General features: G+C 42.4%; 2 protein-coding genes across 8 annotated transcripts in view; both read right to left on the reverse strand.

The window, feature by feature from the left end:
* Window positions 1–1178: 1178 nt before the first annotated feature.
* On the reverse strand, window positions 1179–6202 carry mfsd6l (major facilitator superfamily domain containing 6-like). Of its 2 annotated transcripts, none has more exons than XM_008415446.2 (2): window positions 6068–6202; window positions 1179–4625 (listed from the first exon to the last, which is right to left on the reverse strand). In XM_008415446.2, exon 2 carries the CDS (start codon window positions 4573–4575, stop codon window positions 2818–2820), a length of 1758 nt encoding a protein of 585 aa, XP_008413668.1. In that variant the 5' UTR covers window positions 4576–4625; window positions 6068–6202; the 3' UTR covers window positions 1179–2817. The 2 variants fall into 2 exon arrangements, with proteins under 2 accessions (XP_008413668.1, XP_008413667.1); XM_008415445.2 differs by having other exon boundaries at window positions 6057–6202.
* Window positions 6203–7350: 1148 nt separating this feature from the next.
* LOC103468393 (phosphoinositide 3-kinase regulatory subunit 5-like) overlaps window positions 7351–14384 on the reverse strand; it is a 15505-nt gene continuing 8471 nt past the window's right edge. For 4 of the 6 annotated variants that reach the window (XM_017306047.1, XM_017306046.1, XM_008415447.2 and 1 more), the window contains 13 exons: window positions 13265–13334; window positions 13001–13178; window positions 12741–12909; window positions 11942–12010; window positions 11041–11855; window positions 10833–10958; window positions 10300–10434; window positions 10117–10210; window positions 9936–10012; window positions 9750–9843; window positions 9452–9531; window positions 8418–8533; window positions 8156–8303 (listed from right to left, as the gene is read on the reverse strand). In XM_017306047.1, the coding sequence (XP_017161536.1) occupies window positions 8156–8303; window positions 8418–8533; window positions 9452–9531; window positions 9750–9843; window positions 9936–10012; window positions 10117–10210; window positions 10300–10434; window positions 10833–10958; window positions 11041–11855; window positions 11942–12010; window positions 12741–12909; window positions 13001–13178; window positions 13265–13334 (2171 nt within the window). Of the gene's footprint in view, window positions 8304–8417; window positions 8534–9451; window positions 9532–9749; window positions 9844–9935; window positions 10013–10116; window positions 10211–10299; window positions 10435–10832; window positions 10959–11040; window positions 11856–11941; window positions 12011–12740; window positions 12910–13000; window positions 13179–13264; window positions 13335–14384 lie in introns of all 6 variants that reach the window. The other 2 variants (XM_008415452.2, XM_017306048.1) reach the window with 2 other exon arrangements.

The raw sequence follows: 14384 nt of genomic DNA on the forward strand, positions 1-14384 counted from the left end.
GTACTGTTCAGAGGATCTTCTTTCTTTTTCCATGTTTGTAAAATAAATGGCGTCTTTTCCCGAGGCTGCAGAGTAGATTCAAGCGTGAAGTGCGTGTAGTGTTATAAAATACAAATCAACAGACTCCATGCAGTGTTGGAAGTAAATGAGCGCGGAGCGGAGAGCAGATGATGAATCCAGTCAGCGCTCAGCCTCTCGGGGAAATTATCTGTTCTCAGAGGCGCCACCTACTGGTACAATGTCGGAAGTTTTCCCAAAATCCAAAATGCTTCACAACTCACCTTTACAGGTTTTCCAGGGGCTGTAAACCAGCAACCATCTTCTTCTTGTACCACTCTGTGTTTTACATCATCACCTGACTGAATACAGCTTTCAACAGCATGCTGGAGATGGCATCACCAGTCCTCCAGGGGGAGCGAAACAAAAATTAATCTGCATTAAGTGGAACCAACAGTTTATACAGTATACCCTGTACAGGCAGAAGCCCAACTGCTTATCGGGACTTTTTCAGCCACATAGGGCCATTTTATATCATAATCAAGTAAGTATGTTGACTTCAGCTGTTATAAAAATGGTGTATACTGTATATCAAATATGATATAAAAGAAATTTGACTTAGTAATTTATTGCCTCGAAACTGGGCCTATGTTTCTTTAAGAAACTCTTGCTCTTTCTGAAACCATTATCCSTTTAATGATTTTACCAGCGTTGCACTGTGAGAAGCAGCTTATATAATGAGCTAAGTGGACCACCAGGTGGTTGCTAATTGCTGCTGGCTAGTCTGAAGGAGCTGAGTGGGGGAGTCACAGGGCGGGGGTGCTCTGTGAGGCAGAGGTTTCCAAAATGTGGAAACTGCAGCTCCAAGGAGGCGGAGCTAGGTCCAACCAGACGTCTTGCACTGCTGAATGGTTGCCATGGGAGATTCAAGGATTTCTCAAACATGGATTAAAGAATCAAAGCAACACTCCTGGTATGTTTTTGATGAATTAGCATCATGGATTACTTTCCTTTCTCTTAATAATTTGCACTATGTTGTATTGACTCAACTAAAAATACATCATAACCTTAATCTCTATGAAGCTTGTGACTGAAATGAACACGATGTGAAAACATTTAAGGTYTATGAAGAATTTTAAGGGCTTTCTGCCTCAAGAATATCTCGTCACAATGCGTTTATGTTCAAATATATTTATTAGACTGCAAATACAGTACAAGACATTAATTTGACATCAATGCATAAACAGAAATCTTWATTTCCATTTCGCAACAGCTACCTTTGCACATTGATCAGCATTTATAGAGGGGGAACGTTAGACTTCACAGAGATCCCAAAACTTGCTGACAAGCTTCAAGTTCATGCCTGTTAAAATTAACAGATTAAAATAAAGCATCTAACACGAGGTATCTCTCACACAAACTAATTTTGAAAAACAGCTTTGGCAGCAATGTCCTCCACAGATGCCCAGAAGCTGACATTTAAATAGTGCTCAAGTTAAATATATAGTCAAAGAACGAGCGCATCTCCATCCATTTAATCCTACATGCTCACAGTTTAGTGTCAAGTGTGAGGRACAGAAAAGATGGCTGCCACAGTCAGAGGTGGAGGAGGATCAAGAGCACTGATTGGGTGGGGTTGTAACAAGATGCCAGTTCAGTTTGGCCTGGCCCTCTGCACACACTTAAGAGTTTACTCTGCACTAAGAGGCCGCTGTGTTTCTGCTCTCATGAGGTCTAAGCTGTTGAGCTTGCATACTGAGGTCAGATTTTTGGTCCTTGTAATCCTGCTGCTTTGTTTTCAAAGAAACGACMGAGCCTACGCAACCCTTACCTTTGCAAATATGTACATGTAAACTCTGACGAGGCTCGGAGATGAATAGCAGAATCGTTAGGTAGAATTTGAAGTGCTGCAGGATGCTGGGATGTTCAGCTAAAATTAAATTGCAATGCAATTCTGGATGGTAATGGAACCTGTCGGGAGAAAATCAAGTATCGTCACCTGGCGTGTGGTAATAAGGGGTGACAAGTCAGGCAATGTTGCAAATCTGATGGGGAAATATATCTATTCCAATGCCGACGTAAACTTTCTTTATTAGTATATTTTGGACAAGTTTGATTATAGATGCACCCACTGGGCTTTTCTAGGCTGTTGCTCACCAACATTTGATCTCTGATTCTAAATTTGAACAATTTTATTTTTTGTAACGACTATAAAACAGTCAAGAAAATATGTGTCGCACATATTTCAAAAAGGAAGTAGTTGCTGCCTCAAAAGCACATGCCCCTAATTGTTAAAATCAAAATATGCCTTATTGAACACAATKCACATGAAACTGAACACATCATTCCCACAACAAAATGTGATGGTAGCTGCATCATGGTGTGGGGATGATTTTCTTCCGCAGGGATGGAGCAGTACCAAGAAAAATCTTTTTTGCAAAAGATCATCAACTTTCAGCAGTAACAACCCTACAACTAATGCATGTTCATGAGTCAGATTGGCCCAGTCAATGTGAAAACCTTAATCCAATTGAGAATCTGTGAATTTGACTTAAAATATGATTTTCACAGATGCTCTCCTTCCAATCTGCCCGACTTTGAGGCTTTATTCAAAGAAGAATGAGCAAAAGTCTCAGTCTGCAGATGTAGAAAGATGGTACAGGCATATTCCAAAAGACTTTAAGAAACTCAAAAAGGCAATTAAGGGAAGTGTTGTTGATGGTGCAACAACGAAAATGATGGACATTTTTAGAGTCAGATTTATTTAACCAGCTCATTACTGATCAGAGCTAATTCTGATCTCTTATCACCCAACCTCTGTCAGTTTTGGTGTCTGATTCGCCTTTCGTAGTTGTTATTGCCTCGGTCATCCTCCATGGCCTTATCCAGCCAGTCTCTCTCCGGCTCAGATTCGGAGTCACTGGCCTCGCTTGCGTCGGCTGCCAAAAGGCGAGAGTAGTTAATCCTGCGCTGGCGTGGGGCTTTCCACTGCAGGAAAGGAAGACACGCACACCATGCCATAATTCCTATGGCAACCCCTCTGAACAACCATGTCACCCCAAATCTCTGTGCCACGAACCCGCCGGCAAAACTCCCGAGTCCACTCCCAAGGTATAGGCACAAGGAACTGTAAACCCTCCTGACGCTTCTTTCGGCCCCTGGTGTTGCGACGTCCTCGCATTGGATCCTCACAGCCCACCAGACGGCGCCGCTGCTCAAGGTACCCAGCACCTGTGCAGGCAAGGCCGCCCAGGGTCCCCAGAGGAAGGAGTAGTAGAAGCACTGCAACCCGAGACTAGCGGCCCCAATGACGAGAACCCTCCCAGGTCTTAGGAGTTTGGATACTCTGCCAGCCAGGAGGGGGAAGACCGCCTGTGAGAGCAAAGAAAGAGCGAGGGACAGTCCCATGTGCAGCTCAGTGCTCCCGTGATCCTCCATCTGCCAAAGCAGGAAGTTCTCCACAGCCGAATTCACCACCCCGACCAGGACGATGGTGAAGGCGCACAGTAGAGCATGGGGGGAGCCATGGACCAGCTGCACACCCTTAAGGAGCCCATTGGCCCGGTCTCGCTTTCTGTTCAGGTACAGAGGGAGGTGGACGCCTACAGGCAGGGCTAGAGCCGCCAGGCCCGCGTAGGAATAGAAATGCACCGCGCTTCTGGAAGAGCGAGTGGCTGCTGCATGACAACTGAGCTGGGCAACCACAAGCCCGGCTCCCCCGACCCCGCATACCGCCCCGAGCAGACCCCATACATCGGCACTGCCATGGCGGTCTGAGGCGTCTGCGTAGTCCAGATACTCATAAAGCCCGTCGTCGGCTGTCCACTCGAGAGGAGCCGACGCAAATTCCCACACCAACACGATGATGAGCGTCAAGTAGAAGAGCTGGTTCTGAATGTCCATCTCCTTAATGGTCTCGAGAAATTCCGAACTCCCCTTCTGTTTGTCCTCAAAGCGGTCCGATGTGATCACAGATCTCTTATTCCTTGCTGCATTCACTAAGGAGCTGACGGTGGAATGCTGAACACTCGTCTTACTGATGATTGGCACCTCAGATGAGTTTCCTTGTGAAACAGGAACTTCAGAGTGATCTGTATCCTTCCTATTAGGCGGAGTTGTTACAGGACCAAGTTTCCACTCACTGACAGGCGACGTCAGAATGACTAAATTTGTATGTGTTGGCAACATCTGACTAGGGGTAACATTCATCTCACTTTGGCCTGAACCAGAGCTCAGGTCAGAGGTGTTACAGGTGCTGCTCTGTGCGCCGGGCGTCCCTACAGACGAGAGAAGCAGCAGCAGCAGAACAACTGCAGCAGAAAACACGAGCGAGCAGTTTATCACCAGCCGTCTCTTGTTGTAGCGCTTGGAGAGGAGACCGCCTGCTGGACTCCACACCAGGGTTACGGAGTGCTTGGTGGCCATGATGATGCCAGTCATGGATGGAGACAGGCCCAGGTGGCGGAAGTACAGGGTGAGGAAGGGGAGCAGACAGGCTTTAGAGCAGCAGCAGAGGAAGCTGAAGGTGGCCGTCAGAACGAGGGCGCGCTTGACGTCGACCTGTGTGGTCCGCCTCATGGTTGTCCTCCAGCAGCACAGTGTCTCTTAGATGATGTCACATGGAGCAACTGGTGGGGTTCAGAAAAGCAGACACAAACAGGAAATAACTTAGTGAGGTGTTTCTTTTAATACAGTCTTTGAGAAATCCTTTAAACTCCTGTGGCAACCATTCAGCTGTGCAAAATGCCTAAATGGAACAAGATTCGCCTTCAAGTACTAAGCTCCTCCTCAGAGCTGCAGTTTCCAAGCTTCTGCCTCACAGAGCAGCTCTACCCGCGACTCCTCCACTCAGCTCCTTCAGACTAGCATCTGCTGAGCTCATTATAGGAGCTACTTCTCAGTGTAACGCCGGTAAAAACGTTGTTATAGTCCAAAGATGGCAAAATGGCCCTTAATATATTTGGCTAAAAATAAAAGAGAACCAACCAATGTTTTGAAATTTAGATATATTAACAAATACATGTTGCTTTTTAGTTGATCTCTACAATATTTTCACTGAATTCCCACAGAGAATGACACTGAAAATAGTATCAATATGCTTTTAGATCTGATTTTCTTATTGGAGCTAAATTAAGATCAAATTATTAGATTAGATCAATCTACACATTACCATCCTCACCTGCAATAATCTATTTTCAAAATAAGATCCGTTCCTTTTTATCTTCATTTTAAATTCTCAAAATATAGATAAAATTTTTTCTTTAAAAAAAATTACAACACATTTCCTTTCATAGATATTTACTTATTTTTTTAAGTCGTGGCAATTGCAGCTCTAACTGAGTTTTATTTAGCTGACTGGAAAGTAAAAATACCAAACCATTTTGACATGTTGGAATGGCCTAGTTAAAGCAAAGACCTTAATCCAAGTGAGAATTTGTGAAAAGAAAGTGAAAAACCTGTAGGAAGTGAAAAACCTCAAAGACTTTTGAAGTGGTAACGTGTCAGTGGTTTTCCTGTGTAGATTCATCACCACGTTGCCATYCTTATATTCAACAAGGAAGTTAAAAAAAAAACTGACTTGTTTAATGTCATAATGCAAATATCTGCAATAATCTATTATTTGGAATATAAACGATCAAAAAAAMMAAMMAAMMAAAAAAAAACTCAAACAGACCCTTCAAATGTTAAAAGATGTTATGTCTTATTTGTTGCTGTAAGTCTGTATGTAACAGGAAACAACGAATCTTGTGGATCAGGGTTATCATAGTATAGATAATAGAACAAGCCGACTTAAAGGCGCAGCGTATAAAATGTCTGTTTATGCTTAACATTATAGCAACAAAATTACTTTTTATTTACATTTAGATACATGAGCATCGCACATCGAAGCCGAAATATGTTAGTTTAGTAGAAACAAGGAAGAGAACGGAGAGGAACACCTGTCAGGCTGGATACACCTGTCCCAGCAGGACGTCAGATGTACTGTACATTTGTCCACGTCACACCAAGCCCGCAAGATAAGAGAAAGAGTGACAGAAAGTTAGAAATGTGTGTCTTACCGATGTTTTACCTCGAACTCCTTTACTTTTCATTTTCCGCTTTTGGTGGCGACATGACATCCAGAGGGGTTTCTTCTCCTTCGTGTTTAGTTCAAAACACACCTGACTGCAGTCAGGGGGGCGGTTCATGTAGCCAGTCATGCTTAGTAAATGCAACTACAAGCAGACACCTGACGAGATATTTTCATGGCTACAGCTCCTCCTAGTGGTCCGGATGCTGCAGTGCGCCAGAGAAGCCGCCAACGTTTTAGTGTGAAAATTAATGTTCACAACTAATACGAGTAAAAAAAACATTGGTTAAAAAGGCTTAGTAACTGATTATAACATCAAATTTAATATTTAAAGATGTTATCAGATGGACAAAATATAAAGTTACGTGAAAAATCAGGTATTTTAAAAATGTAAAAAAATAAAATAAAATAAAAATTGTAACATAATTGTTTTGTAACATAATTACAAAACAAATCTAAATCCAAATCCAAATTTTTAACATGAAACGTATGAAAGCAATATACATCAGGTACTGTAAATATATTAGGCCAGGGTAAGATACTTTATGTGATAATACAAGCATAAAGAGTAAAACTACTAAAAAAAAAGAAGTTATTTTTCTCCCAATACTTAAGAATTTTATGTGATAAATCAATATAAAGTAGAGCGTGATTGTAAAGTTGAGGTAAAGTGCATATTTTTCAAACACATGAACCTGTTTTGATCTAAATGTTTTCATTGAAGCTCTGGCTGTAGGCTTATGTCCATGTGTTTCACTGAATTTATGTTGATTTAAAGACATTTGTAAATAATTCACATGTCTATTTTTTTGTCCTCATGAGGCTAAAAGCAAAGAAATCTTTTGTGACGGAAAAAAAATGGTTTTATTTGAGTTGAGAATCAATTAGGAATTAATCAAATATAAATTATATGATTACGACCTTTGATTAGATTCACATGGAAATAAATAGCTTACATGATCATACACATATATTGGTTATTGACTTCAAAACAAAATTCAAAAACATCACTTTGTCAGTTTTCTATGAATGTCGCCAAATTAGTGACGCACAGTAGAGTTTTAATTTAGTCTTTATACGCATAAATACTATATTAAATCTGGGCTTTTAATGAACTGTTTCTTATATACCAATCAGTTTCAGTGATTCGTAAAAACAAGAACCGGACGGACAAATATTTGCAAATAAAATTTTTTTCCATTAGTCTGACGTCAAATCAAATACAACGTTTCTGTTTTAGGTCACTTAGGTTAATCAGAATTATTATTTTCTAAATGCCAGAATAATGTGTGAGAGAATTTAATCTCAGACTTACAATTCTTTAATATTTGCCTTTTACTCTGAATAACTAAAAAGACTTTGCAAAGTACAAAGATGGAGTTATTTGTTCAAAACGAATTTCTCACCTATCAGAACAGTGTTAGTGAGTTAGTACGGTGGTGGAACCACATTTAATTTCCATTCACGTAGTTTTGAACTGTACAAAGTGGATAGAGTGATAAAGGACTACCTCTAAACTCTTCAACTTGATCAAAATTACCACAAAAATCACAATAGATATGAACTTGTTGAACCTGATTTGTGTTATTAAACGTCATTAAAGTCGTATGTTGTCATTTCAGAAAAAACCCAACAAAAAACAAAACATTACTACGGCGATCATAGCCATGAGGAGTGTCTACTTCTGGCTGGAACTGAGGAAACAGTGACGTCTTCATCCGACTTGTTGAGTAGACTAAAACTACCACACAGAAAAAAAAACTTTGGAAATATTACAACATGTACCTTTACCAGTTTATGGTATCAACCAAGACGCCATCAGAGCACCAAATTGTATTTTTTTTAAACTACTGACGTAAGACAGTAAAAAAATAGTTTTAACACCAAAGTGTTAACACAAAACGGTCAATTGTTTTTTTTTCTTTTGTAAATTACGATATGTACATATCAACAGCACAAAACGTATTTTTAATGTTACACTGTTAATAAATAGACATTGGCTTCTTGAAATTAAGTGTTAAACCCCGTTCTTTGTCCCTGGTGTGTTCTTTGGGTCCTGGATGTGTCAGACGGAGCTGGGGTCAGGGGTCACTGACCCGCTGCGGAGAAGGCAGTGACGGGGAGGCAGAGCAGGGAGCAGAACGTCGGGTGGAGGGGCTGGATTTGGCCCGGTAGTGTTTTGTAGGACCTCCAGTCTGAACTGCTGCCTGGTTTGCTGCACAGCGACACCTCACACCTAAAGACAAACAAACGTTTAAAAACGCATTTATTTTCAAGAAAGCTTGCTTTGGGCAGGGAAAAAATAAATAACACGTTCCACTTCTCTCGACCCAACGACGGACTTCGTTACCTCTTCACACTTTGGATGAACATCTTTTTGTCTTGATCCAGGCAAACGGCGAACGTGCTCCCATTCCCTTGAACAGTCACTTGCATCTTGTCCACCTTCACTTCTGATATCAAGATCTGCCCCGAACACAAGAGTCAGTCCATTTTTATTTTCATTTTTTTAAAGGAACTATCCACAAGTTTTACTGATGAATGAACGAGAATAAAAACGGAGGTGGATAAAGAAGCATGGATTTTCTCCACAGGATTACACAAAATAAAGGGATATTAAACAGAAGTGAATAAGAAAACCCACTGAAAACTCGGCTCTGTATTTTTGTTGATGACATCACAAGAGGTACAAGAGCTTAACTGCACAGCTGAAACCAGTTTTATGGCAGAGTAGTGACTTTCATACTTGCTGTTGTTTTTGCCAATTTGTGGCCTTATCAGCTTCTTTTTCATAGTTTTTCATACTTGCTGCATTTCCCGTTTTCTTCTATTTTCGTCTGTAGTTCCAGCATTTTTTGTTTTGTTGAATGAACATATTTCTGCCTCCATTTTCTTGTGATTGCGGCATTTTTCATTTTTATTATTTGCAACGTTTTTCTGTCGCATTTTGGTTTTTGTATTGGCATGTTTTGGAGTTGGCGACGCGTTGCGCTGTTTGCTCGGTCACCATAACTCAAGTTACGGTTTTGCTGCAGCTGCACAGAGCGCAAGTAAACACTTTTTAATGCAGAATTGGTTTAAAACATACAAATACGGAGGAAAAAACAAAAAACCTGCACATAAAATTACTCAAACCAACCGACTTGTTGCCTCATACCTTCTGTGATGTCATTAGAGGAAAGTGTGCATGCAGGTTTGTTCTCAGGAGGGTGGATTTTATCCCGATTAAATCATGATCTACACTAAAATAGAGAAAAGCTGACCATGACACAATGTTGTGTAGATGGTTCACTGTTCCTGATGTGAGATTGACTGGTTTTACTGAGTTGTGGCTTTAAAACAAGATTGCAAAGTAGAGAGTGTAACTATAAAACCAGCCTTCACCTGGTTGTAACCCTTTTTAGATTTGGAGCTGTGCTTCTTCACAACCTCTGTCATTGTCAGCTGCAGGCCTTCTTTAGAATCTGGATAGAGGAGAAAAAAAGCACAAACAAACAAAGAAAAAAAAATTGGAAGATGAACTTAAAGCACTTCATTTAGAAGGTGAAGCAGCAGAGATTGGGTGTGGCTGGAGCTAAAATAGGGCCATCAAGGTTGTTCATAGGCAAGCCGTTTTCCCCCCCAATTTTAAATTCTTTTTCTTTTATGGCCCCAATTTAGCTCCATAGGTGTGTAGACTGACCCAGCTGCTTGGAGTCTCTACATGTCTTCTGAAGGTTGATGGAGGTGCAGACCGCCTCTTTGTGGATCCAGTGGCTTCTCCCGCTGACGGCCACCTGTAAACAGGACGCAGTCGGGATTAGTTTGGGGCTGGCGGAAATAGAAACGTTTGTTTGCAAAGCAGGAAGCGAGCGTAAAGGAACAATACCTTGTTGTAGGCCACATTGAGGGTGAGGGGAACAGCCTCCCGCTCTTCATCTATTCCCAACCTTTTGCTCGCAGCGCCTTCAGAAACAATGCGACACGTATGAATCTACACAAACAGGTGTGTTTTCGTTGCTGTTGTTTATGTGTGTGTGTGTGTGTGTGTGTTGCAGAGTGTGACCAACCCATGGATTTAACAGCTCTGGCTCCAGCTGTGTGTCCGAGCTCCAAGGAATGAATGAACACTTCCTTTCTCTTCTCTCCCCCTTCCAGGGTCAGCTGTGCAGAGGAAGGAACCAGGACATTTAAGACAGTGGGGTGGGGTCGATGTGGTCGATGCGTGTTGCTGCTTGAGGTTGACCTCTGACCTCAGCCTGGTAGAGCTGCACCAGAACAGGCTGATCGGCGTGTCTGCAGTAATAGAGCACCAAGTCGGCCAGCAGGGGGAGACGGTGCTCCGTGGCGCCGGTGCCGCCAGAGATGTCGTCTTCCTTGGGAGGGGCCTGAGTCGTGGGAAATTAGGGGGAAAAGAAACAGCAGGGGATCTCTAAATTTTGCTTTTAAAAACAAATATCATAACTAAGGAGTGCCACTTTTGGACTGGTCCTGCCAGAATTGGCAATAAATACTGATATAAATAGATGACTTGATAAAGTAATTAATGTATTAAATATTGCGTCCAATAAAGACAGTTCCCATCCTTCACCATCGTCCTCACTGGTGAGATAATTGAGGCACCCCAGTTAGCTCTTCACAGTAAACTTCAATCTTACATCTTCAGTCTGCATTCAAATTAAAAAAGAACCACGATTTGCTTCTGGTGGTTCTACAAAAACACATGTTATTCATTCCAAGCCTATATTTCCTTCTGCATAACAATGATAATTCTGGAGTCATTTACCTCACTGAGAACTTCAGAGGACAAGCTCAGCAGACTGAAGACGTTGCGCTCATACCAGTGGTCCATCATACCCAACATCTGGGCTATATCTGTTGTACTGTTATCCACATCTTGGCAATTTGACTCCTGTCACAATGAAGAAAAATTAAGTAAGACGTCTGAATGATTTCTTTGAAGTAAAAGCGTCAAATCTCTTGTGGAGCAGTACCTGCCCTTCTGTAGGCATGTGTCCTGTTCCTGGACTCACAGTTTTTCTCTTGGTGGGAACAAAGAAAAACTGCAGTTTGCACGTCCTTGTGAGCTGGGGACACCTTCTCTCTTTCTGCTGCAGGTCGCTGTACGCCCGAGCGAGCCTCCCAGCCTCTCTGTCACCCCCGAACGCGACCACCTTGACAACGGTCAGTGCTTCCGCCTCATTCCCCTCGTCGCAGCTCAAAATTGGCCTCCTGCGGACGCAGATGTGCCTCTGCGGAGCGGAAGTATCTACGGGGGCCATGGACACATTGAGATGACGAATATGTCTCATGGGGGCCCCAGACTGTTTGAGCTGTGCCCCTGTCATCAGGTAGTCTTTGGTGATGTCTCCGTTGTAGCCCATGCTCTGGACGCGGCGAGATGTGCTCGGACTGTGCGGAGTCTTGAAGAGCAAGGAGAAGCGCTCCAATCCCAAGAGGGATTTGGACTTTTTCTTCGGTTTCTTTCTGACTCTCGGATGGCTGCCTTGCCCTTCCTCGGTGTCCTCGTGCGCCGTGTCCTCGCTGAAGTCGCTCTCCACTCCCGACGAAACAGACGGCACGGACCAACTGGAGGAGAGAGAGTATCCCGAGAAGGTAGAGTCCCTCGAGGAAGACGAGGTGGTGGAGATCCGATGGCTTTGAAACTGATCGTACCGTTTGATTGAGGAGTCCTGCTCGTCTTCCTCGTCGATGCTAGTGTCAAAAGTGTCATCCTCGTCGATTTTGGGGAAACATTCTGGAGGGGAGTCCAGGTCAGAGTCGACTGAAAGCAGGTCTTTTAGAACATCTGGAAGAACGAGAAGACAGGAACAAGAGTTGGGGAAACGATACTGATGCACAGCAGCTAAGGGTTGATGGAATGTGTTGAATTACCGAAGTTGTCGTCATCCCATAAGCATGTGTGGCATTTGGGGTAGGGCAGTGTTAGGCTCTCTAAAGACCCTAAAATGAGAAACCAGCCAGTCATGTAGAAGAAGGTGCTCTGATCAGATGTGTCATAAATTAAACTTTTTGGGCTCAATACAAAACATGTGGCACAAGACTGCTAATGCACATTGTTATGTAAACACCATCCCACCATGGTGGTAGAAGCAACATGATGTCTGACTGCATTTTATTCAGCAAGGGCAGGAAAGCTGGTCAGAGTTGATGGGGAGATGGAAGGAGCTAAATTCAAGGCAATACAGGAAGAAAACCTTCAACAGACTACAGAAGACCTGAAAGGGGGTTGGAGGTTCATCTTCCAGCTGGATAACAACTCTAAACTTACAGCCAGAGAAATGATGGAATGCTTTAGATCCAAAACTTAGTCAGCCCAGTCAGTCCTATTGAGCAACTGTGGCAAGACGTCATAACCACAGGTACTTTCCAACCAATCTGATGGAGTTTGAGCTATTTCTCAACAAACAATGGAAAGCCCAGACATATTAGTCTATAGATGAGTAAAGGTGGTGCAGACAAATCACAGAAGGCTTACTGTTCTGTCTCAGGGAGCCTGAATGCATATACATATGGAGAAAACATTTCACAAACCTATGCACTGCTTTGTCTTGGGCAGCTATGCAAAACCCCAATAAAATACTTTGAAACTTGAGGATGCATCTTAACTAAATTTGGAAAAGGAGAATAGTTTTGGAAGGCACTGTATATGGGGCTTGTCTTTGTGCCTCACCAGTCTCTGAGCAACCATCACCAGAAGGGACAGAGAGACTTTCTCTGAGCTTCTCCAAGCTTCGGAGTAGTCCCTCCCTGGCAGCCATGTGATCCGCCACAGAGGTCGCCGCCTCCATGCTGCCGGTTATCGTCTCATAAATCTGCTCCAGCTCATACAGCTCTTTCTCCTGAGGTTAAATCAAGAAGGACATTCTTTAAAAAAGACAAGGACAAAGTGGTACGACAACTAAAATGTCATCCGTGTTTTTGGGTGTTTACCTGCAGGGCTGTGTGGAGAACCCGCAGGTCCAGTCTGGTACCAAAAGTAGCCTGAAAGCTATGCAGGATAAGAGTTGTTATGGTGTTCCTGCTGGAGTAATGCATAGTGCTGAGCTGCTCAGAGGTCAGCTGGACCTCCTGGGGGGCGTCAGCATCTGGACTCACCAACAGGACCACTCTGATACAGACATTTATAGATATTTAAGATGTATCCAATAACTGTATTTTCGTTTTCGTTACCGTGAAGCTGAACTATGTACTTACAAGGTTTTAGAGCATTTAATGTCAAAGGAAATAGCCTGCTCTGTCCTTACTAGTCGCTGAAATGAAATACCTGCAATAAAAAGGCAATAAAGTGTGAACAGGATCCGATAGCTCTGTAAATGTTTTAATAGTTCAGACTCCACAACTAAAAGCTTCTCAAAGCAAAATGCTAGAAACATCCACAAGAAAGCAGTGAGGTTCATCAATTATTCCCTTTGTTTTATGGTGCAAGCAACATTTTGCATCAATATTCTGTTTGTTTTTTTTTGTCAAAATTTCTGCAAATAAGTTGGAGTTGCGTGCCACAGAAAAAATATAGAAAAATCTGCATATAGATGGGGGATCAACTGTACTTTTAAACGAATGAGTTTGGTCCACATGGTCAAAAGATTTGGATACCACTGTATTAGGAACACAGGAACCTTTTTTTGTTGTTTTGTTTTGACTAGGATAACTTTTGTCATTTCATAAATTACTGAAACCATCATCTGAAAACTGAATTTTGTTATACAAAATACAGCCCCTGTTACCTTAAGGACCTCCCGATGAAAATGTGCTTATTTTGGCTAACTGGGAGACACTTACGTTACTATTGGTAAAAACCTGCAGTTTGTAACTTTTATAAAATATATTTTTTATACATATGAGTTGAAACTGCCAGTCCTGACAGTGTAGTTTGAGACACAATCTGTGAAAAAGTCAAGCTCCTCTGCCTTCTCCAGGTGCTAACTGGAAGCAACCAATCAGAGCCCAGAGGCTTTTGGCATTGTCAAGACTTGCTCTCTGCTACTATACAGCTTCTCCCAGTCAACAAAGCATGTCGTGAATGCTGAAGTTAGTGTAGCCGATGATGACGGTGGATAAACAGTTTTCCTGTAATGGTGAGCTGTTTCTCCGCCATTAGTACATTTAGCAGCGTGTTCACAAGTGTAATTGACAGCACTAAGACCCTCCTTCTGGCTCTGATTGGTTGTTTTTAGGCAGGAGCGGTAGATTTCTTGAGAAGGCAAAAGTAGGTCAGGGAGGAGGTGGAGTAAATCGATCTTTTCACAGATTTTCTGTCTCACATTATACTGTCATGACATGGTGATAGTTTTGATTAATTAATTATATATATATA

The sequence above is a fragment of the Poecilia reticulata genome, linkage group LG8, assembly GCF_000633615.1.
Source record: "Poecilia reticulata strain Guanapo linkage group LG8, Guppy_female_1.0+MT, whole genome shotgun sequence".
Lineage (NCBI taxonomy): Eukaryota > Metazoa > Chordata > Actinopteri > Cyprinodontiformes > Poeciliidae > Poecilia > Poecilia reticulata.

Excerpts from the sequence above, each read along its gene's own strand:
- mfsd6l (XM_008415446.2), bottom strand. The coding sequence starts at position 4,575 with ATGAGGCGGACCACACAGGTCGACGTCAAGCGCGCCCTCGTTCTGACG.